Source organism: Trichosurus vulpecula, chromosome 3, assembly GCF_011100635.1.
Source record: "Trichosurus vulpecula isolate mTriVul1 chromosome 3, mTriVul1.pri, whole genome shotgun sequence".
Lineage (NCBI taxonomy): Eukaryota > Metazoa > Chordata > Mammalia > Diprotodontia > Phalangeridae > Trichosurus > Trichosurus vulpecula.
In genome coordinates, this window is record NC_050575.1 from 399,977,183 (window position 1) to 400,000,710 (window position 23,528).

Consider the following 23,528-nt stretch of genomic DNA (forward strand, 5'->3'; position numbering starts at 1 on the left):
AGTAGTGCAGAGCTTTGGGTGGCACCTCTGTGTATCATAATCAGATGGAGAGGTACTGTGGCCTAGGGAACAGAATACTGCACTGAGAGTCTGGACATCAGGATGTGGATTGTCGTGACCATTGGCAAGTCACCTAATGTCTAAGCCTCAGTTTTTTCATCTGTAAAATTTGGATGATATGTGTTCTACTTGCCTTATAGGGCTGAGAGGGAAAAAATTGAGCAAATCTTAAAAGGGCTACTAATAGGAATGTGAGTTCTTAGTGGAAGCTGAAGAGACCCTAAGAAATCAGCTCCAGCTCCGTCCTTTCTGACAGAGGAGGCAGCCGGTTGAGATTGAAGAAGCAGTTAGTCTGAGGTCAGGTAGCTTGTAAGTAAACAGGCTGGGCTTCCAACCCAAACACTGGTTCCGAAGCCAGGTTCTCTCTCCCTCCATCTCACACTTCCATGACAGACATGGCCAGAGACTGATAGATACCTCTTCTCATTAAGAGGATGAAAAAATTCTGATCTTAGGGCTTCAGTCCCCTGTCTTCACTCCCCTCAGCACTTATTTGTTACACTGTGTGGGGCCAACTTCTCTGCCTCTAAAATGAGGCTTCTTTGATAGATGATAGATGAGTATACTTTGAAAATGCAAAACTACCATGCAAGTGTTTTTTACATTTCTTCCCATTCAAATAAGTTCTATTTTTAAATCACTTCTCTTTCCATTTTCACAGTTTGTTACTCTTGTCTTGATCTGGCAGCAGGATTAGTGTTCTAAATATCACCTGTCATTTTCAGTATCATAAGATCACGTTGGTTGTCACATTCACATTTTACACAAACTAGATTTAAGAGGGAAAGTGTGGTCTTTATTTGAACTAATGTATTTCCCTAATTGATCCTTTGCCTATACTTTCCAAGGAACTGGGCAAGAACAATTTAAATTGACTTGCAAAGGGAATGTATCCCATTTTATATCCTTTTATATTATTTCTCTCTTTTGGTAATGCCCTTCTGGAAGCACAGACGTGTTTGGTTTGGGACAGAAGGGCTTGCCTTAAGAAATGTCCCCACCAAGGCCTTTGCCATTGTCTCTGCTCCTTTCGTTCAGGCTTTATAAATGATCCCTCACAACTGGCTGGAAGAGGGGGACAACATTGTGAACTCAGTGTTCAGTAGTGACAGATCAGTTTTCCTAATTAAAACTACCCAAGGGTACAAAACTTATTTGTTGTAGCAGGTACCATAGCTGAGATTGCACATGAACTTAAAGTAAATTTGGTTTTCCATAGTCTCTTTACTGTCTCTTCTTTATATCTGAAATGAGCCTCATTTTAAAAACTGGGGCCTAAATCTGAAAAAGCAGAAAAAAGGAAGTTAGATGAAATAGGAGACTTTGTCTTTATTTTTAATGTTTCTGTTTTAAAATCTAAACGTATCATGCAGATTATGTTGAAGTTGGTTGAATCATTTTACTTGATATTTATAGGAGGAGAAAGTCATTTGAGTAATTGATGCAGGCTGCTGAGTGAGAATTGGCCTCCTGAAGTGCAGCCAGTAGGCACCAAAAGCATTGTACCAACCTGGATTTGTATCCAGGTCCGACTTGTTTATGATTGGCATCTTTGTACGTATATGGGTCTTTGCCTGCCTTAAGCTTAGCTGGTTCATTTGTAAAAAGTTCTTAAGTAGCTTATGTATTCCAGAGTCCAGGAGGTTCCAGAATGTAGCCACTGCAGTCTGTAGCTCTGGGCAAGATTGTGCTGTGACAGACCCCAGACCCAGGAGAAGGCTGGGACCCAGGGCTGCCTGTATGGATTATGTGTATATGAACCCTCACTACACCCTTTCATTACAACTTTTGTTTTGATAGAAATAAATTGTAGGGCAGATTTGCTGAGTGTAGTGTGGCTTTCCCTCAAATCTTTAGCCAAATAAATCAGTGATTAAATTTCAAAGAAAGTTTAAACATTTGGAAAGAGAACTGCTTAACATTTACAGACATGTGACTATTGGCTCTGCAGTTCAGTCACTTTTTAAGATGTAGAGGCAAGATTTTTGGCTGCCATTTTACAAGAAATCTAGATAACTAACAGCATAATATGACCAGAACAAAATTAAAGTTAAACTATGTAAACTCTGACTCTGGAAAAAAAAAACCCTGGTTATACTAATTATATCTTGATGGAATTTAAGAGATTTTTGACCAGTATAGTCAGTCCATTTGATGGGTAGTTTAAGCACAAATAGAAGCAGATCTCTTCATCCCACATGACTTAGAAAACCACAAATTAATGTTATTGGTGTTGTATTTTAATTGATTTCGTTGTTTTGAGTAACCATTAAACATTTAATGTTGCAGTTGAGATGTAAAATTAGGAAAATTGAGGGCTGCTAAACTCTTCTGAACTTCCAGTGTCCAGTGATGTTGTGGGTATGGATGCTCCCATCCACACAGTCTCATCCTGTGCATCTCTTAGCCACGTCTTCTCGTGAATCCTCCTGGGGGAGGGGGGGTGTCTACTGAACATGCTTCTAGCGTGAGGGTGCTCATGTATTTTTCAGGCTGCCCTTCTCTAGTCCTTGCTTTTTCCTTCTTTCTGGCTCACCTTTTCTAATGATACATCTCTTGGATAATCTGTTATGCCATTTTTACCTTTTTGATGACTGCCAGTTGAAATTGTTGGGTTATCGTTTTTCAGTGGTTTGTAGTCATCTAGTATCACCAGAAGAATAGTGGTAGATTAAAAATGGGCTTATTTGGGGGCTCAGCTAGTATAATTTCCCCAAAAGCAGTACAGCCCACTGTCCACTTTTCAATTTTGGACCCATTTGTACAACTGTGGCGTGTGTCGTGTATATAAGTACTCAGTTATATTACAGTCTGCATAGTAGGTATTTTTCACCTTCATTCTCATCTTCAATCATCTCTTAAAATGAATGTATTTTATAGTTTCAATTGAAAATTTAACTTAAGATTTGAATTTCTTAGATCTAAAAATAAAAAATAGTTTCCTTCTCTAATCATATAGTATTAGTCATAGAACAGAATGCTATTAATTCTGTTGACCCACTGAACAGTGAGTATCAACTATCATCAGCAAGTATTTATTAAGCTTCTCCTTTATGTCAGTCACTATGTTAAGTGATGGGGATACAAAGAAAAATCAAAAGGTAGTCTGTGCTTTCAGGAATCTCACATTCTAATGAGAAAGACAGCATGCAAACATCTATGTACTAATGCTGTACAGGCAGGATAAATTGAGGATGATAGAGAGACTAGCATTAAGAGGAACTGGGAAAGGCTTCTTGCAAAAGATGGATTTTTAACTGTGCTGTTAGGGAATCCATGAGATGGAAGTGAGAAAGGAGAGAGTTCCAGGCATGGAAAGTAGCCAGCGAAAATGCGTGGAGTTGGGAGCATCTCGTGTGAGGGACAGCAAAGAAGCCAATGTCATTGTATCACAGAGTACATAGTGGGGGTAAGGTATAAGAAGACTGGAAAGGCTTCTGGGAAAGCAGGACAGATGATGAAGGCCTTTCAAAGCTAGAAGATTTTACAGTTGATCCTGGAGATAATTAATGAATAGGTGAGTATCAGTCATACCTGGGCTTCAGGAAGGTCACTTTTAGTAGCTTAATGGAGGATGAATTGGATGTAACAGGCAGACCCATCAGCAGGCCATTGTAGTAGTCCAGGAATGAAGTGATGAAGGCCTGCACTGGGGGGTGGTGGTAGGAATGGACTTAAAGAGGACTTGGCAACAGATTGGATATGAGGTGGGGAGAGAGTGAGCAATTGTGGATGACATCTAGGTTGTGATCCTGGGGCGCTGGGTGCTCTTGACAGTGATAGGAAAGTTAGGAAGAGGGAAGGGTTGAGGAAGAAGAGAATTTTCTTCATTTTTGGACATAATGAGTTTAAGACATTGCTAAGACATCTGATTCAAAATAACCAGCGGGCAGTTGGTGTTGTAACACTGGAGGTTAGGACTAGATTAATCTGAGAATCATTCTGTGTAGAGATGGTATATGAATCCATGGGAGCCTATGAGATCACCGAGTACAGAGGGAGCAGATTAGAGGGCACAGGATCAAGCCTTGGGACACTCAGTTCCACCAGAGGAGCCGAGGATTCACCAGACAGGTTGGAAGAGAACCCAGAAGAGCTATGTCATGAAAACCTACTGAGATGTACAAGGTGCTGTGCTGCAGGCCATGGGGGACTATTCCCTGCTCTGACTTGATACACATAAAAGTCAGAATATCCTCAGTGCCAAATCAGTGATATAAGGCATTAAAAGCGAAGTGAAGGGAGAGGACGTCTGTCTGGCTGCAGTTGTCTGGGAAATGGACATGGGGACTGGCCTTGATGAATGGGTATGTGGGACGGGAAAGGAAGAACAGTCTGAACAGCAAGAGAACCCAACACAGAAGTAGGGAACTCAAGGGGTTTTTGAGGGACGCTGATCTAAAGTCACATGGCTGGAGTATGAAGGGCTTATGTATGGCAAAGAAAGTTCCTTAGTTAGGGAACTTTAGAGCTTTGAATACTAAGCTAAGGAAGGGATTTTCGACCCTGATGAACATGCTTTCTGTAATTGGTGACACAGTGGATAGAGCCTGGACCTGAACCTGAGTCAGAAAGACCTGAGTTCAAATCTGGCCTCATACTTCCTAGGTGTGTGGTTTTGAGCAAGTCACCTAAGCCAAACCTCTCCCTGCCTCAGTTTCCTAAACTGTAAAATGAGGCTAATAATAGCACCTATCTCAAAGAATTGTTCAAAAATCGAATGAGATGATAAATGTAAAGTGCTTAGTATAGTGGAGGTGCTAGTTAAATGTTATATGGAGGATAAAATTGTTACTGCCTTGTGTTTAATAAAATAAACACCATTTTGCATAGATATAAATAATACTTTAACAGGCTGATGACATTTATCTTATGATTTGTGCCATTTACCCAGATATACGGTGGAGATGACTTGGAATCCCACTGTGTAGTGCCAAGTTAGGAATAAAGACTGGCTGCCATGTCTTAGACAAAGGTGGTGATGTCCTTATGTTCTACGTGACTCTTCTTCGGGGCTTTGTGGAGATGCAGCTCTAGTGTGGAAGAGGTTCCTCAGTCATCTCCACTTTACTGATAAGGGATCTTCAGTTCCCTTGAGTTGAAACCAACATGTCTGAAGTTGGCAACTGTCTTTAAAATAAAATTATTTCACTAAGCTTCAAATGAATCTCTCCTTATTTTAAAAGACATTTAGAGATGCTCATCTTAAGCTTGATAGAGATTTGATTCTTGGAGAAAATAGTTGCTGGTAGAAATGGAGTGACTTCTTCAAATCCATAACATTCTTCTGTGTGGAGAGTGGAACAGGCTAAGTTTGATGGAGGTTCTGATATGTTACATTGTAGGATGATAAATAAAATGCCGAGTCTGAGCGAATTATAACATAGGAAGTAGTTCAGTTTTTAAAAATTTGTCTTTATTATGAACTTAATCATCAACACACTTTAAAATACAAAGCGAAAAGGAGGATTTATAAGAATTTATAAGAAACTGAACTTATGTCATTTTTCAAAATGCATATTGAATAAAACAAAACAGTCACAAAATTGCCTTCTGACCCCTTCTGAACTTGTTTTCTTTGGATTTTTGAATGATATACTGGTGTTCTTTTGTAGCTTTGTTACACACAAACTCAGCTTCCCCTCTAACACATAAGTATAGTCGAGGGGAACAAAGCAACGTTAGCTGTGTCTGAATCCCTGGGCCTTTAGGGAAAATCCCTTTGTAAGTAATAAGGTAGCAGAAATATCAGTGGTGTTTCTAACTGGGTTATATGGTGACTAGAATGAATTGAATCTTTGAATGTCTCTCTCGTCTCTTACAGCATTCGAGTGACTAAAATTCCCATCAGGAACCTAGAATCAATTTATTTTCTGTTGTAGGTAGAGATGTGTCTGGTGGACCATGAGTAATACATGTTTCCATCTTTATGCCATATTAGCCTGTGATTGCTTAATCTGAAGGCTCCTCTTCAAAAATCCCTTTTCTGCCAGAAACACTTTATTCAACTTCTCTTCTCAACCATGGCCCCTTACTCATCTCTTTCCCTCTAGAGAATGATTTGGATAGGAGGGAAGAGGAATTTTGGGAAAGTGCCTTACTTGGCTTTTGCCAGGTTTACAGTGCCAGCCTCATAATCCCTAAAGCAGCCCCAACTTTGCAGTTTGTGTCTTTTCTTCAAACAGTTTCCGCAGTTAGTTAACACAGTTCCAAGTAAGCCAGTGATGTACCCTCAAGAATCAACTTAGCAACTCATTGTGAATGTTCTTAAATGAACTGTGGTGCCATATAGGGCTAGGAGCAACTGGGAGAATTAGGTGGCACATGAAGTTTTCAATACTGTCTATCGTGGGGCAGCTTATAATCATTGCATTTGTGGAAAGACTGCATTCATAAGCTGTCAGGAATTTTTAAACATACTTTTTGGGGGAACTGACACATTGAAAGAGAAGACTGAATGGGTAAGCCTGAACTTTGCAGAACATTTTTAGACAGCTGGACACATTTTTAGACAAGTTTTCAGAAAATCTCTTGAAATTGTGGTTTGTGGTGTTGCTTTAGGGGGCCCAAGTTACCTCTGTGTTTTGCAAGTAAAGATGGTGGGAAAGAGAAAAGGCAGGGTCCTTCATTACTCCTGGTGGCTTTTTTCCCTCCTCCAATGAACTTTTTATTCTCTCCCTCTTCTCAGAAAGTGTGAAGTACATTAGCTTTTTGCTGTTGGTTTCTGAACTTTCCCTGGAAGCTCTCTAGATCCTGGTGATAAATCTTGTAGGGACTTTGTACCTGAAGAGGTATGATATAGAAAGTCTCAGACAATGGGGGGAATGCAAAAGGCCATCATGATTGAACTGACTCTTTTGCCATGATTTATTTCAGCAACTATACCAGATCCTTACAGACTTTGATATCCGGTTTTATATGTATGAGCTGCTTAAGGTAAGTGACATTCATAAGCAGTCAGCAATTTTTAAACAGACTTTTTGGGGAAACTGATACGTTGAAAGAGAAAATTGAGTGCGTGAACCTCAACTTCTCAACATTTCTTACATCCCAGTCACATAGATTTTTAGGCAGGTTTTCAGAAAATCTCTTGAAATTATGGTTTCAGCTGTTGCTTTGAGGGTCCCAAGTTACATGTATTTTTTACAAGGAAAGATGGTTAGATAGCATTATAAAAATTCTAGTAGAGATTAGAACCTCCTACTTGATGTAACTTTTCATGATTCTTTGACTTTTCCAATTAGTTCCTCTTTAGGATGAGACCTGTGACCCTAGCTCTCCCTTAGCCCTAATGTCCAGTCGGAAGGGACTGAGGAAACACATTGGACACTTGAGAGGCACAGGCATTGTGAACCTTTGCAATATTTCTGTAGTTTACAAAGGATTTAATGGTTCCTTAGCACCAAACAAATAGGCATAAACAGAATTCCAGAAAGGTTTTGGAATAAAGTACTTATGGGTCAGTGGGTTATTGTCACTGTGGAAGAAGGTTTTCAAAACAAAATAGTGTTAATGTTGTGTCAACAATTTCTAAAACAAGATCCCAGAGCTGAATATTTCCATTTCTAAGGAAAAAGAATATAAGGAGCTATAGCTCTGAAATGAACGTAATGTTTACTTGTAGGCATTTTACTTGAGACTTCCCTAAATTGGTGGACCAGACCCAAAGTAATGATTATGAAGACTCTTTTCTTACCCTAATATTTTCGTCCCATGCCTAACCTTTTGGGCGAGCTCTCCTTGAGCAGTCTCTCCTGCCGGTGAGGGATACAGCATAACAGACCTAAGTTTGCACACTTAGTGATTGGTAACTGGGAAAGAGGACTGTAGTGAAGTTATTGACTTAACGGCATTAAGTACTGATGTGTTTATTTAGTTTATTCATTTATCACCTTTGCAAAGCTGTTCTTAAATCCCAGCCCTACTTGTCCCTGATCCATTTTTTTTTTTTTGCAAAGGCTGGCTAATAACAAAACCAGACCATGTTAACATAAGTAATAAACACTGTCTAGCGAATTGGTGAGAAGAATGTCCATCTGTACAGCATCTCAGTGAGAAAAGTCGCAGGGTGGAGGCTAGGAATAAGGGAGGCTGGCCTGGTTATGCAGATGGGGAAAACCTGAAACACTGATTGCTCATTATTCATTGAAGGTTGGTTGCACGTTCTGGTGTGGACTCCTGATTCAAATCCAGAATCCCTTCCCATAGGAGCCTTGATTTTATAAGATATTTTCAGGAAAACATAGGAATCTCACTAAAGTAACACTTCTCCAGTGCAAAGTGTAATCTCTCCACAGGGATGTTATTCTAGGCAGTGTGGCCCTCACAGTGATAGCGTGGAACTCCTAGGAGTTTCTGCACCTGTGCTGCAGGGCCCCCTGTGTCCCTTTAGCAACTCCACGCTGGCAGTAAGTAGTAAGTCAGAGCGGGGCACTCCCCCCCTCCCCTACTCTCCTGATGAGCCCAGGGCACTCTACCCACAGTGGGGAAGTGGGAATGGGGTGGGGGTGGGGTTTCTGCAGATGAAAAACAAGACAACTCCAGCTGAGAGAACTCAAAATACTTTTCATCCACACAATTATCTGGGTACTGTCAAAAACTCCAGTGCTTCTATGTGGATAGCCTCTGTCGTGTACATGTTTGGTGTTCCTTTCCAGTAGGTTAAAGGGACCTTAATTTTAAGATTTTTCTGTTTTCACCATCTCAGAACACAGTTTCCAGAGGAACATTTTTCCCTTTCTAGGAGAATAGACTTAAAATGTCTTGAGCCCTTTCCACTCTAGGTGTGGTCATAGGAAGCCAGTAACAATTCTCAGAATGTTGGGCTGGAATTTTACATGGGACACCTAAAGACATAGCTAAGAAAGATGCTTTAGCTCCCTTTTCTTCCCCTTCTAATGGCCTGGCACACGTGGCTGGCTACTTGAATTGTAATTAGGGATGAGTCCACTGTTTATAAAGAGTAACTCAGCTAAACAAATGGATTCTTGCTTAAAAACAAAGTACAGGGAACTGAGTAGGTAGAAAAATATTTGGGACAGGGATGGGCATGACTGTTCCAAAGGGATTACAGTAGAAGCAGCAGAAGCCACACAGCTTTACTTTTTGATAGCTTTCCTTGGCTTCTGACAGTTCGGCATTTTGAATTGTCCTTTGGCACTAAAGCTGAGTACTTGACTGCTCAGTGCCTCTGTGACCTTGGGCAAGTCACTGAACCTAGTCCCTGATTTCTTTGAGTGTAAAAATGAAAGGTTGGCCTAAGTGGCCTTGGTTTCCTTCCTGCTCTAAATCTATGATTGGAGGGCAGGATTCTTGCCAGGTGATGAAGATTAAAGTTCTAGGGAGTGTTGAGTGTCTTTCTCCAGAACATTGTGCTCTGAGGAAGACTTGGCCCCTGCCCTCAGATTGATTACAGGCTGGCAGGGGAATAAAAATTCAACATGGATACCAGATGATGTGTATTACAGCTAAATGCCTCAGAGGAGAACAAAACACCAGGCTAGGGGAGCTCACTTCTGACCAGGTTTAGCACAGTATAAGAAGTTTGGGGGAACATTGTGCAGTCCTAGAGATTCTGCATTGGGGTTAGAGTTGCTTTTCCTCTACTCCTTGTCCATTAAACTGCTTTCAACTAACAAGAATGTGGCTTCTGAGATGTGTAAGTTAATATTTTCTACTTCATCTTACATGAGAGGACGTCTTTGTTCTTAGCTGATGGTAGTTTGTTATGGTCGTCTGCCCTGGGTTCTGTTTACTTGGTCAGGCCATCCCAAGGAGAGGTAAGGAGGGCCGGGGCCAGATTGTGAAGGGGCTTGTACATCATCGTATCTCCTGTTTGTGTTCTCTGTTGATTAGGCCCTGGATTACTGTCATAGCATGGGAATCATGCACAGAGATGTCAAACCTCACAACGTTATGATAGATCACCAACAGAAAAAGGTAACGCATTTATAGCAGACTAAGACGCTCGTGCTGATTGGGTGTCATTCTTGTTCTTTCTTCACCTTTAACTGCTGGTTTCCAAATTATTTTGAAGTTACTACTTCAAATCCAAGGAGGGGTGCAGCCTTCACCCCAGATTTGAGTTTTTCAGCCTGTTGTTGATTATTAGTCATGGTTTTGTGTTGGATCCCCAAAGGACAAGATAGTTGGTGGGTTCTGTCTTAAGACCTTCAGGCCAAGCCAGACTTTTTGTTAGGCTTTTCTAAATTGTGATCATTATCCTAGCAATCTATGGGTTGGGTGATGCCAACAGTTAGTGGGTTGTTTGTCTAGAATTAGACTACAGACAATCTCAGGAGATAAGAAGCTAGTGTACCTTTAAAAAGCCTGGCAAATAGCAGATCCTAAGACCTTTGCACTGGAATTATGACCATCTAACTAATAAAAATTAATAGCATTTTAAGTGGAGCACTGTAAAGAAATTTAAAATAGTTATAAAATGTGGCCTGTTTCAGTGTGTTGGGCCATTGTCTTAAGGAGTAGAAATCTAAAAACATTCTTGGTGCGTTTCTATTTTTGTCCTGTCTTTAGCTTCGACTAATAGACTGGGGTCTGGCAGAATTTTACCATCCTGCTCAGGAGTATAATGTGCGTGTGGCCTCTAGGTACTTCAAAGGGCCGGAGCTGCTCGTGGACTACCAGGTAAAACTGCAGGAGGGCTCTTCCTGCCCAGTTGTTGGTTGGGGGTCTGTTGGGAAGGATTAGTCCATATCCTTTGTTTCCTCAGTCTTTTCTCATGGATAACTTCTTAGTGGGCTGCCCCAGTGAAGGCTGGGAGAGCTGGACTAAGGAGAACAGGCTCCTGGAAGCCTTACTCACTATGGCCTTCCTGGTCTCCTCAGATGTATGACTACAGTCTGGACATGTGGAGCTTAGGCTGTATGCTGGCCAGCATGATCTTCCGAAAGGAGCCCTTCTTCCATGGCCAAGACAACTATGACCAGGTGAGGAGGCACCATTAGGCTGGCCTTTGTGCTCTGCCAGTCTTGGAAAGCTGCCTAGGTCCTGAGGGAAACTGAGGGACATGCTCACCCTCGTGTGTGTGTGTGTGTGTGTGTGTGTGTGTGTGTGTGTGTGTGTGTGTGTGTGTGTGAGAGAGAGAGAGAGAGAGAGAGAGAGAGAGAGAGAGAGAGAGAGAGAGAGAGAGTCACAGGCAGAACTGAAGATCAGGCTGGCCCCTTCTGTTATTCTCTGCACCCCCTGGGTCAGGTAACCCCAGAGGGGAAACCTGTGCTTCTGAGACCTTACCTGACCTGCCCTTGTCACAGCTCAGGAAGAGCAGGGCTAAGTTAAACCTGTTCTTTGAGAAGTCTCTGATTTCCCCCACCCATCCCTCAACTCCCTGTCAGCTATCCTGCCACAGTGTGGTGGGGGGGGTAGATAGGGCAGTTCCTTGGGCTTAGTGATAGAGAGCCCAGTATTCTGTCCAGTTGGCCTGTGCCCCCTCTCTGCTGCCTCTGCTCCCTGAATTGGAGGGCGGGGTGTGGTGGAGGCTGTGGGCCTGGCCCCGGGCTCTCTGCTGCTTGGAAGCCAGGGGACTTTGAGCAGGCCATGCCGCAGTTTTGGCACCTCTGCTGCGGAGCTTTCAGGCATGGGAGGGTCAGTGACATGAATGCCACCATTGATAAGTGTCCTGTCACTTCTCTGAACAGCAGAGGACATGTAGGGATCCCTTTAATGTTTGCAAAGGCTCCCCATCTCTGCCACAGAAAGCATGAAGAAGCCTCTGACCTGAGGAGTAAGGCCCTTCACAGTTAGCCACCAGCTTACTTTTCTGGTCTCATTTCAGTAACAGCTCACAGTTATTCAAAGTCTACAATGGTTGACTGTGGCAGTCCTCTCTCCACACTCTCTTCTTAAGCCCTTAGAATCTGGCTTCAGACCTCGTCATTCCACTAGAACTGCTCTCCAAAGTTAGCTTTGATCTCTGATTTGCCAAATCTAGCGGCCTTTCCTGCATCCTCATTCTCCCTGACCTCTCTGCCACTTCTGACGCTGTTGATCACCCTCTCGTCCTTGATACTCTTTTCTCTCTAGGTTTTCAGGACAATACTCTCTCCTGATTCTTCTCCCACCTGACTGCCTCTTCTCAGTCTCCTTTGCTGGATCCTCATCCAGATCATACCCTCTAACCGTAGGTGTCCCTCAGGGTTCTGTTCTGGGCCCTCTTCTCTTCCTCCTTTATACATTTCACTTGGGGGTCTCATCAGCCCCTGTGGATTTAATTACCATCTCTGTGCTGATAATTCTCAAATCTACCTTTCCTGCCCCAGTCTCTCTACCGGTGTCCAATCTCGCATCTTCAACTGCTTTCCAGACATCTCACGTTAGATGTCCGGTAGACATCTTAAACTCAGCATTTCCAGAGCAGAATTCATTGTATTTACCCCAATCCCTTCCCTCTCTCCTACCTTACCTATCACTGCTGAGGGCCCCCCATCTTCCCAGTCCCTCAGGCTCCCAATTGGGAGTCATCCTGGACTCTTTCTCTCTCACTCCTCACAAACAAGCTGTTGCCAGGGCCTGTCAGTTCACTTTCGTAGCACCTCCCCAATACAGCCCTTTCTCTCCTGACATCCCCACCACTTTAGTGCAGGCTCTCATCACCTCATGGTGCTTAATGTTTGCTTGGTTAAAATGAATAATAACTTGTAGCACACTGGGAAACTTGGATACCGGATTCATTCTCAGTGTAGTTGATGATAATGACTTAATTTGGCAGAGACATATCGATCATTGCAGCAGTCCTCCTAGTACAGCTTCCTCCAAAGCTGGCAGGGAATTTGTTGCATGGTGGTTTTGTTAAATCTCTGTTATGTTTCAGCTTGTCCGGATTGCCAAAGTACTTGGTACAGATGAGCTATATGGTTACCTGAAGAAGTACCACATAGACCTGGATCCACAGTTCAACAATATCCTGGGGCAGTAAGTAGAGAGTGGGGGGGCTTCGTAGTTTAGCTCGTTTCAGAGTCGATGGCAGTACATCTTTAAAGTTGCTTCTTTCAGCTTTACGCTTAGATTGAAATTAAAACTGAAAATTTCGTTTCTCATTGTAAAACATGCAAATACCATTTACTTGTGTTCTGGAGATAAGAACTATTTCTCCGTACAATATGAATGCCTTTGTTAATTCAAAAGCAGATTCATATGGAACACATGATTAGTCAACATTAATAATTCTGAGCAAACCCTATAGAGTTAGTTGAATAAAAAGAAAATCTAGAAAAGAGAAAAATGAGGGAAAAAACCCAATAGCTTTTTTCCAGGAAGAAAGCTTTGCTGAATATTAAAAGAGTGATTGTGAAGTCACTAGCACTTTGTGTAGTAGATTTAATACAATGTGACAATTTAGGAAAAGATCTAATTTTGAAGCTGCAGGTGTTGCACAGCGCTTCTAGGAAGGAACCCCTGAGATGCCAGGGACCATATCCTAAAAGTCAGAATCAGGGTGGAATTACTTATATTGCTCTGTCACAAAACTGAATGAAGACTTAAGCATAGAAGAAAAGCTCTAAATCAAATTTGGAAGGTTTAATTAATGAAAGAGGCTATTAATGTAGTAGTAGCCCTAGTAGGGAGTTTTTTAGGTTCAGACACTAAGGCTTCAATTCATCCTGCAGACACTCTCGAAAACGCTGGGAAAACTTCATCCATAGTGAGAATAGGCATCTCGTCAGTCCTGAGGCCCTGGACCTTCTGGACAAGCTTCTGCGCTATGACCATCAACAAAGGCTGACCGCCAAAGAGGCCATGGAACACCCTTATTTCTGTAAGTGCAGTCCGTGTGGAGGTAGAGATCAGTCGATTGAGCGATGAATTGTAGAAGCTTTGGTTGGACTATCCTTGGGAACCGTCATCAGCCAGTCCCATCTGTCTCACACTAACGAAGTCTGCAAAGTTCCTGCTTCCCCTTGAAGAAATGGTCCTTCACATTGTTTGGCTAGAATTAGGTGCCTGTGGACTATTAACTTAAAAACTATGGAAAGCAGTTAATGTCGGTCCACAGAGACAGAGTGGGGGCTTCCCAAAAAGTATATTACAATGTTCACATAAAAGAGAGAAAGATAGTATGCATTTCAGAGTGGGATAAATCACTTATTAAAGAAAGAAATGAAAAGTGTTTGCAGAAAGGAAAGCAAATGAAATTCTTACTGGCCTAACTTCTTATGCCTTTAATATTCAGACATGTGCAGTTTAGGTGGAGGCTTCACTGTTGAATTTTTATAGTCATTTGAACTTTGAGGTGTGCTAAATAATTTTAACTATTCTTTCTGTGATTGGGATTGCTATTTAGGGGTAGGTGAAGTGTTCAGAGCACAGGGATGCTAACTGTGCCTAAGTTCACTCTGTAAATTGGGATTGAAGTTGGCTGGCCACTTTGAGTTTGCAGTCTTCTGCTTGGCCTCTGTGCCATAGGCTCTCTGAGGAGTAGAAGCCTTGTGTAGTGGGGCTGGGAGGCTCCTGCCTCTCTCGTTGCTCTCTTGATGTGGGCAAAGAACTTAACATCTCTGATCTTCCTTTGCCTTATTTTTAAAACAAGGATCAAACCTGTAATACCCACCTCCTGGGACTTCTGTGAAGATTGAAGGAGACAGTACATTTAAAGCACTTTGCAAAGCTTAAAGTCACATCAACTATTATTATTGGCTGATAAACAGTATTAACAGCAAGTTTCCAGAGTCTTGAGATCTTAGCTTTAGAGGAGGAGCCAGGGTTTCCTTTAGCCTTTGGGTAGGGCTTTATATTCAGAGGCCTTGACGGGTCTGGGAAATACTAGCATCAGATCCAAAGTTGATTGCAGGCATGGCTGAACAAGTTAGAACCTAGGAATGTGATGGAGCATGGTGGTGCTGTAAGAATTGATGCAGGGGGTGGTTTCAGAGAAGACTTGTATGAACTAATGCAGAATGAAGTGAACAAAATCAGGAAAATAGTTTATACAGTAACAGTAAGGTAAAGACAGAAGACTGAGGAGCTCTGACCAATGCAGTGAGCAGCCACCATCCCGAGGCTTTGTGGTGAGCCAGGCTGTCCACCTCCTGACAGAGCTGTAGGACTTGGTGCAGGCTGAGGCATAGGATGTACATGTCAGGGGATGAGAGAGTGGGAAGGTAGGACAGAGAGAATAATGTGTACCTGAAGATAAAATTGTATTTTTTAATTGATTGTAGGAGCAATTTTATTAACCTATTTTTGTGAAATTTTCTTTTTTCTTTGAGTTGTATTTATTCTTCAGCACCACATTCATCCCTTGTTTGCTGACCCTAGTTTTTTCCATCTTTCTGGATCTCTTAGTATTTGAAATGTCAAAGTGACCTAAGAGGCCTTGTCCACCTACTTCACCTTTCCCTTGTGGCTGACATTAATTTTACTCTTTTGTAGACCCTGTGGTGAAGGAGCAGTCCCAGCCAAGCTCAGAAAATTCTGTGCTCTCCAGTGGTCTCACAGCAGCACGATGAAGACTGGAAAACGACGGGTAATTCAAGATTGATGATAACCAATAAAACATCCAACCAAAAAAAAATCTTGAAGGAAAACTACAGTGTGATATGAGAAATTCTGATCGTTCCTTCTAAATGAAAAGAAGAGTTAAGAAATTTTTTTTTAGTCTATCAAAAAAAGAGAATTCCCAGTAAAAAGGGAATAGCCAATAGTCTGGCATATGTTAAGATCTAGGGAAAGGCCGTCTTCCTTTGGAATGAACGGGAGATAAGAAGTTCAGAGTTGTTGTGATGTAATTTTCGTTTTACAGGAAACTGCTATTCAGTTGACCAGCCCAGTCAACAAACTCTGACTGTCTGACTTCCTGTCTATTCCATTGTGGTCCTGGCTTCCTTTGGTGAGATCCAGGCTCAGGTTTTAGCAGAATGTCAGCCAACGCTGACCCAAAGGAGATAGTAAAAATGACGGTCTTTCTTTCTTTCCTTTTTTTTAAGCTCTTTTACAAATTCATGTTTTACATATTTTCTTAATGGCCTGAGCTCTCTAGGGACTGTCCCTTATCACTGCAGTTTTCCTTTAAGTCTCCAAGAATACGCGAATGAACTGAGATCTTTGCTGCAACACAATCTTCTTGGGTGTCATCTGTCATCACTTTCACTCTCTTGATGTCACTGCCCAGGGCAGTCATTCTCATCAAAAAGTTACATGTGTAAGGGTGTGTGCCCCAAAGCTCGCTGCAGCCAGTGCTGGTTTGTGTGCTTGTAAGACCGTGGGTTTGTTTTTTTTCCTGGCTTAGCCTTCTTCTGTGTCAGTGGTAGGAGAATCTCACAGGATTTCCTTACCCCAGACCCTCCATGTACACATATTTTGATACTGAAACATAGGCTTAGTGTTTACAGCCAGCACTATTGAGGGAAAAGAATCAGTGCCTCTTAATTGGGGTAACTGGGTTAAAAAACTAGTGTCCACCCTCTGGTTTATAAAAGGAAGAAGTGTGTGCCACCTTAGTTTGTTCAGAAAAGACTTTGGGCAAAGTATCGATAGGGAACTTTCCTTGCCCTTTTCCTCCTTCCCCCCTGTGAAAGAAATGACTTCTCATGGAAATCGGAGGAATGTATTCTTTCAAGTTCTGATGTATTAGATGCATAAACCTACAGTATTCTGCTTGAATGAGATAAATATCATTCATGTGTCAAGAGTCTGGAGTAGTGTTGGAAAGGCCCTGAAATACCCTTGGTTACTGAGGAAGAGATTGGGGTGGGGGGAGTGGGGTTGGGGACTAGGACTTCAGTTAAGGAATGGAGTGGCACCATTGGAGCAGGTGTGAGCAGAATTGAATACAGGATGCTAATCCATGCGTGTTAGCAGAGTAAGCTAGATTTTTGAACCATTGGGCTGTGATTCATTTTATGGGTGTGCCCTTGAAACTCATCACCAGCACTGTTTAACATGGGTCGGGCCTGTCGATCACAGCTGCCTCTTGGAGGTCTCTGCTGGAAAAAACTATCCAGCAACAGTGGAGACTTTACATATTTAGGCTAGAACTAGTAGTGTCTACCACCCTGTAGGATTTCTTTATTAACTATTTAATAATGCCATACTTTTTTATATAAGGTAGATTGTTTGTTTGAAACATTTGTTTACATTCCATATTCCAATAAAATCATATTGGTATTGGCAGCAGGTCCTATCTATAAATGTAAATTCTATTTTGTCTTCTGGTCTGTGGGAATTTAAAATGCAAAAAAAACAAAACAAAAAACCTAAACACAAACTCCATCCGTGTCAAGTTGAATTTACAGATGAAGAGACAAATTCCAGAGCCAGGAAATGCAAAAAGATAAGGTTCTCATACCACCACCCTCGGGCCTACATTGCCTCTCCTACATATGTCTCACTCTACCTGAAAATAAAAATTAAAGAGGTATAACATGAGTTACAGGCTAAATATGTCTCTGTGTGTGTCAGACCACAAGACAGTTTCCAGTAGCCTGCTAGTGTGCCTTTACTGGGGGGCAGTTCCAGAGCCGGGAAAGGCTGCTCTAAGGGAAATGGGTTGTCATTTCTTTCACTTTCTGCTCCTCCCTCTTGCCCTGGAAATAGCATCCTCTGTGGGACCCTGGGGGGATGGTGGTCCTAGGCAAGTCCCGAAGTAGTCCCAGTGAATTTCCTTCCTTTGTTTTCCTCCCCCCAAAGGCACAGAAGCATATTCAGAAGAAAAGTCACCTGATTGATCTCCCTGTGCTTCCCTTGCCTTGACTCATTCCTAAGTATCTGCAGTTCCCCTTCGTTGGCCTGACCATGGTATTTTTAACCTTAGCTTTGACACAGGACTAGATCCTCATTCGAAAGAGCACAGAGCCACCTTGTTAGCTTTCTGTTTGAGCAGTTTCCCAGCAGGCCCCGTCTGCATCTCTTGACTTTTACAATGTGGTTGTTCTGCGGCATAGTCAGTATAATCTGGATATTTACATACCTCTGCCTCAAAACAGTTTTTGTCTGGAGTAGCTTTTAGACCACTAAATTTAATGTGGGGTAAGATGACTTTCTTCTGGCTAATCATAGATGCCCCAAAGGGCATTACTTTATATTTTCTAACTGATTGCCTTGTCTTAGAAAAAATCTTGGTGATCTGCCGAATATCCTTAGCGGGGATTCTTGCACCAGGTCACCTCCCAGTCGTTTTAATTTGAAATTCTATCTAATAAATAGCAGCAGAAGCAGAGTGCCTTTGGGGATGGGCTGTATCTATACTCTCCTAAAGAAAGGCAGAGAACATGGAGAGAACGGAGCATTGTTGCTGTTGAGCTGGTGTTTCGCTGCTGTCTCAGGTACCGCCCGTGTTCCTAAGGCCAGTTGGGTGAGATTTCATGTGTGTGATGGCTTATTAGCAATGAATAAGCAGGATTTTATTCAGAAGTTTCTGGAGCTGCTAAGTAACCATGAGACTTAATGAAGTACTTGTGATATTTCACTTCTGGTCTTCATTAGCCTTAGTCACAGAAGGGCACCTTTCCTTGGGATTTGACAGTAATAGAGCTGGGGTGGGGAACCTACAGGCTTGAGGCCACATGTGGCCCTGTAGGTCCTCAAATGTGACCCTTTGACTGAATCCAAACTTCACAGAATAAATCCCAAATTTGTTCTATGAAGCTTGGATTCCATCAAAGGGCCACACTTGAGGACCTAAAGGGCCAAATATGGCCTCAGGCCCACAGGTTGCCCACCCCTGAGTTGGACTCATCCTCATCTTTGTTCCTGCCCCGATTGTGGGTCATTAGAGTGCAAGAGAATTAAGAAGCCTAGTTTGACAACAGTCTAAATCTCCTTTGTACGCCCTGTCAATCATTTCAGGAACATTTGAGTGTCCTTGCCAAGGTATTCTGTGCCACAGACACTCTTGAGGCCTGGAGCAGGACTAGTTTGGACTAGTAATAGGAGCCTGGTTCTAGAGCTGGGAGGAACATCAGACCATCTAGTCCAACCCCTGCTTTTACAGAGGACCATGCTGAGGCCCGGGGAGAGGAGGGGCCTTGAGCAGGGTAATCATAGGCTATTTGAGTGATTTTACTGCCCAGGACTGGCTAGGAGTCAGGAAGGTACTTGTAGCTGTGTAACCCTGGATAAGTCCCTTCACCCCTCTGAGCCTCAGTTTCTTCATCTGTAAAATGGAGCTAATGGCACCTACCTCACAGGTTGTGAGGCTCAGGTGAGATAACCTATGTCAGTTGAGGGCTGTGTGAACCATAAAAGTGGTCTTGATGTGCCAGCTAGGCCATTGAACCTGAGCAGTTCTGGATTGCTGTGTTTGGAGAGGAACTAAAGAAACATGGGGACCTTAGGCAGAGGGCCTGCATTGTGATGCCAGGGCAAAGGATGGTTTGGGGGATGTGTGAATTAAAAGAATTCTTCTGTATACTGCAGATCAAGTATGTGAAGAAACAGGCTCTGAGGGGAGGAGAGGGATGCCAGGAAATACTCTTCAGAGAAGGCAAGCTTGGGACCGAGTGTCAGGATGAGCTTTCTGAAAGTGTGAGCCACAGATAGAGTGGCATCCATTTTGAACCCAAGTGGGTGAAGTAATAGGATGGTACTGACCTCATAGAAGAGATGGAACAGGTATCTGAAGGGTGTCCTTATTTGGGTAATAAGTGTGGGATGGAAACCTGGGGGTGCTGGTGCCAAACCATGGAGGGGCATGACATTGGCCTATTTTGGGCTGGGGGTGGGAGATTTAAAATGGGCTCATCAGCAAAACCCAGATGATCCTGGCTAACTTGACTTGTTGCTAGGTCTGATGAAATCCATGTTTAGGGACAGAAACCTGTGATACCTTTTGTGAGCATGCAACCTCTCCTGCCCATAAAAATGGCTAACAGCTTTAAAACACTAGAGGCCATTTAAAACAAATGCTACTCACCATTAAAAAATGCAACAGCCTAATCTCAGGGCTACAGGGAAAGGTTCCAACTCTGAATTTGGTAAATTATTAGAAACTGAAAATGAAATATAATGACCTGTGGGATGAAAAAGTAGGAAGTAGAAGTAAGGAAATGTAGTTCTTTATAGTCCTAGTGGTTGCTAGACTAAATGTGGTTATTAACTATATGAATCTCTTAAAAGGAATTAAAACCCCCATACCCTGGAAAGTGGAAACACCTCAGGAATATATGTGGAATATATAGCAGGCCATAATAAAGTTTTCCATAAATGCGATCCTTAACCCTTAAGTGAATTGAGTAGGGATTTTTTTTAAGTGGTCTTTTACAGTACCAACAAATTGGCAAGTTTTTTCCTTCTGGCCATCTTGGCTGAAAATGGCGCTTAAGACTTTGGGGACAAATTATGAAGCCCACCTGGAAAGCCTGGATAAGCCATCGAGAACTAGGATGCTGACCGTCTCCTGCTGACTGAAAAATCACGCCCAAGCTGTGAACTAACTAAGACAAATGACTCCTTAAGATCCGATGGTCACATATCGCTTGTATGAGCTGTGCTGCTACTTCTGCCCTTAGAGGAGAGGGGGGGAAAATGCCATGTTCAATCAAGCCTGTTTTCATAAATAAAAATTTTAACACCCAAATCTTTGATGTGGGGAGACTTGGCTACTGGTTGCTATGAGAACCTTAGCTCTTGCATTTCCCATTTCTTGAGTCTTACTCTAAGATTGTGTACGTATTTGCATTTGATTCCCATGACTTAAAGGAGTCGGAGGCTGTCCTGTTAAGAATTGACCTTTTGCTATAGACAGCATCACTTGGAAGAAATACTCTGGCATGCCCTGCCTCTTCAAATTGAGTTATTCTTTTGGGTGACATAGGTGGCCTAAAATGCTGCTTTTATAGAGTTCTGGTTGGCAGTAAGTTTTTGCTTTTCATTTTTAAGTTAAACCATATGCATAATTCTCTAAAGATTATTTTCCCTTTCAAAGTTGGAACCCTGAAAGTTCACCTTCCTTGAGTTTCTCATATATCCTTTTCCATGCACACCCTCATTCCATCCAGCCCTCATAAGGAAAAGCTCCCAAGGCAAAGATCTACTTAGGGTTATTCTTCCTACTCTCCCACATACTGGAGTATCAGTGAGGCTTAATTATTTTTCTCAGATTTCACACCCATGTTTTTGTAGATTCACCAATATCTGAGTAGAGACCAAACAAATTTTTATCCTAAAAATAAAATTTTTATAAAAATGAATTTGCTGTATACACTGACTTCCCAGAGAACCTTGAGGGTGTCTGTCTCTTCTGGCACTTTAGTTCAGTTGTATAGACAGCTTTCAAGGTTTCCTTTTTGGTGTGTTTGCTGTCCTCAACAACTTTACCCCCTGTGGAGGCAGGAGAGGAAGCATACCTCTTTTACTTCTTGGACCTCAAAACCAAATTCCCTCCTCCAGCACCCTCTTCCCTCCAGACCCTGGCCGAAAAAAGAGAGTAGGAAGCATCCATGGTCAGACTTTATTATCACAGCTAAAAAGACTTAGCCTTTTCTTCTGGGGATTCCTAGTCTTAAAGAGAGAGGCTCCAGAGTTGGGCTGCCGATGTTGCCAGGCTTCCCATGATGGTAGGCTACAGAGCCACAGAACCCCCAAAGTGACCTCCAGAATCTGGGGAAGACTAGCTCATGGTTGTGTTAAGAGGTATGGAGAAGCATGTCAGTCCATAGTACAGCATCAGATCACTCAACCCCATTCCGTTGATGGGAGTGCTGGCACAAAGCTTGCTATTAAGAAGCAAGGGGGAGAGGGGACTAGAAGAAGCTCTGGAGTAATCCTACACTCTTCCAAGAAAATGACCACTTTAACTGGCGCTTGGAGCTGAATCCAAAGTTGGTTTCCCATCAGCCCACCCTCAACGCACAATAAGCCTCATTAACCTCATCTCTTCCCTCCTCCTGTCTCTCCCCAGGTCTGATGCTGTCCCTCCCTCTTTTCCATAAGCAGAACAAGAACCAAATCAAATGTCTTAAAAAACGTGTGTACAGAGACCACATGCAGCGGACAGACACGTCACGGTGACAGGTTACGAGAGCAGGAACCACACCAGCTGAATGGCAACCAACAGTCTCTAAAACAAACCTTACTTCTGAATGTAAAAGGTTCATACGCCTTTGACTTCCTGTTGACTTCCTTCTGACCCAGAAAGCATGGAAAATGTGAAGGGTATGCAAAATGGTTGTTGGTTAATGTTGCTCCCCCACTTCCTATATCCCCATCTCAACCCATTGACCTTTGGTCCCATGGTCCCCCCCTCCCCCTTCCCCAGCAAACTGTATTATCTAGCTGGCCACAAACTCCACAGTGGCGAAATGGGGGAAATATATGGCATGATGGACAGTTATATATTATAATTAAAAAATTATATATTATTGAATAAAAGTTTTAAAAGAAATGTATGAAGAGTTTTCCGTATGGAAGGAGCAATGAGCTGAGACCCAGAGGGGCAGCTGAGAATTTCCAAAATGGTCGTGTTAAAATGGTGGCCTCGGCCAGAATGGAACAAGGACGGAGCTAGGAAGAGAACGTGTCAGAGCAGTTTTGTATGGAGCGACTCCTCAGAAAGGTGTCAGATGTTTGTTAGAGGGATTGGGTGAGCTCATTCTAGGGACCGGGCTAACCTAGGAGAATGGGGAGCAGGAACATTCAGTGAAACGTACAGGTTTCACTTTGTTCCCTCAGCTTCCCCTTGTTAATCTTCACAGGCCTTGACTAATTGCAGCCTGTCTCATCACAGGGGAGAATCTCTTCTTTCCCTTGCAGGTCGTATCACTGGCTATCATCTTAGCTAGCCAATAAAGCTTGCTTTGCTCTTAACAGTGAACTCAGGAAGATTATCTAGCTTTTCCCTTCTCTTCCCATCCTCCTTTCCCCACAACACACATATTCCATTCCACACCTTACGTCTTCCCTATTCCGTCACCGCCTCACCCCTAATACTTCTGAAATAGAGTTTTGCTATAAGAGTTAGAAGCTTTAGAGAGAATGAACCTTTTATCCTGGGTGGGGGGTCTCAGATCTGTGGGACTGCCTACCTCTGACCACAATCTGAAGCTTGAACACTTCAGTGACATAGAATTATAAGACCAATGGATCAGAAAATCTCAGTGACTGTCCCACATAGGCAAGGGGACAAAATTGGAAAACTATTGGTTTAAAATAGGCCTTTCTTTTTTTTTGCCTTGAGCAAAAATAGTCAAGAAATTTACAGAAAGGCCTCTTGCTCTCCTGCCCCTCACCCTCCCAACACAGACAGGACCAGTTGAGAAGAAAGTACGTGAAAGTGTGAGCTGATCTTCTGTTTTTCTGAATTCTGTCTTTCCTTCTGGTTGTAAGGAGCAGTAGGGAAAGAAAAAAAATTCCTGGGCATTTAATTGGAGCAGGTCAGTTATGATGTAACCTAGGTCTCCATTCCTAGTCAGTCCCCCATGGCATTATTCTTCCTTTCAACAAGTGCTTATCTTGAAATAATCTAACTGTAAGCAGGTGTGTGTACCCATTTTTTTTTCTGAAGGAGTAGGGGTTGGGGA

At 42.6% G+C, this 23,528-nt stretch overlaps 1 protein-coding gene across 2 annotated transcripts in view; it reads left to right on the plus strand.

The window, feature by feature from the left end:
- Positions 1–22,815, plus strand: part of CSNK2A2 (casein kinase 2 alpha 2) — a 39,336-nt gene extending 16,521 nt beyond the window's left edge. For both annotated transcript variants that reach the window (XM_036750366.1, XM_036750368.1), the window contains 8 exons: positions 6,937–6,996; positions 9,916–9,999; positions 10,594–10,704; positions 10,905–11,006; positions 12,887–12,987; positions 13,683–13,831; positions 15,445–15,538; positions 21,911–22,815. In XM_036750366.1, the coding sequence (XP_036606261.1) occupies positions 6,937–6,996; positions 9,916–9,999; positions 10,594–10,704; positions 10,905–11,006; positions 12,887–12,987; positions 13,683–13,831; positions 15,445–15,521 (684 nt within the window). In that variant the 3' untranslated portion in view covers positions 15,522–15,538; positions 21,911–22,815. The remainder of the gene's footprint in view (positions 1–6,936; positions 6,997–9,915; positions 10,000–10,593; positions 10,705–10,904; positions 11,007–12,886; positions 12,988–13,682; positions 13,832–15,444; positions 15,539–21,910) is intronic.
- The last annotated feature ends 713 nt before the right edge of the window (positions 22,816–23,528 follow it).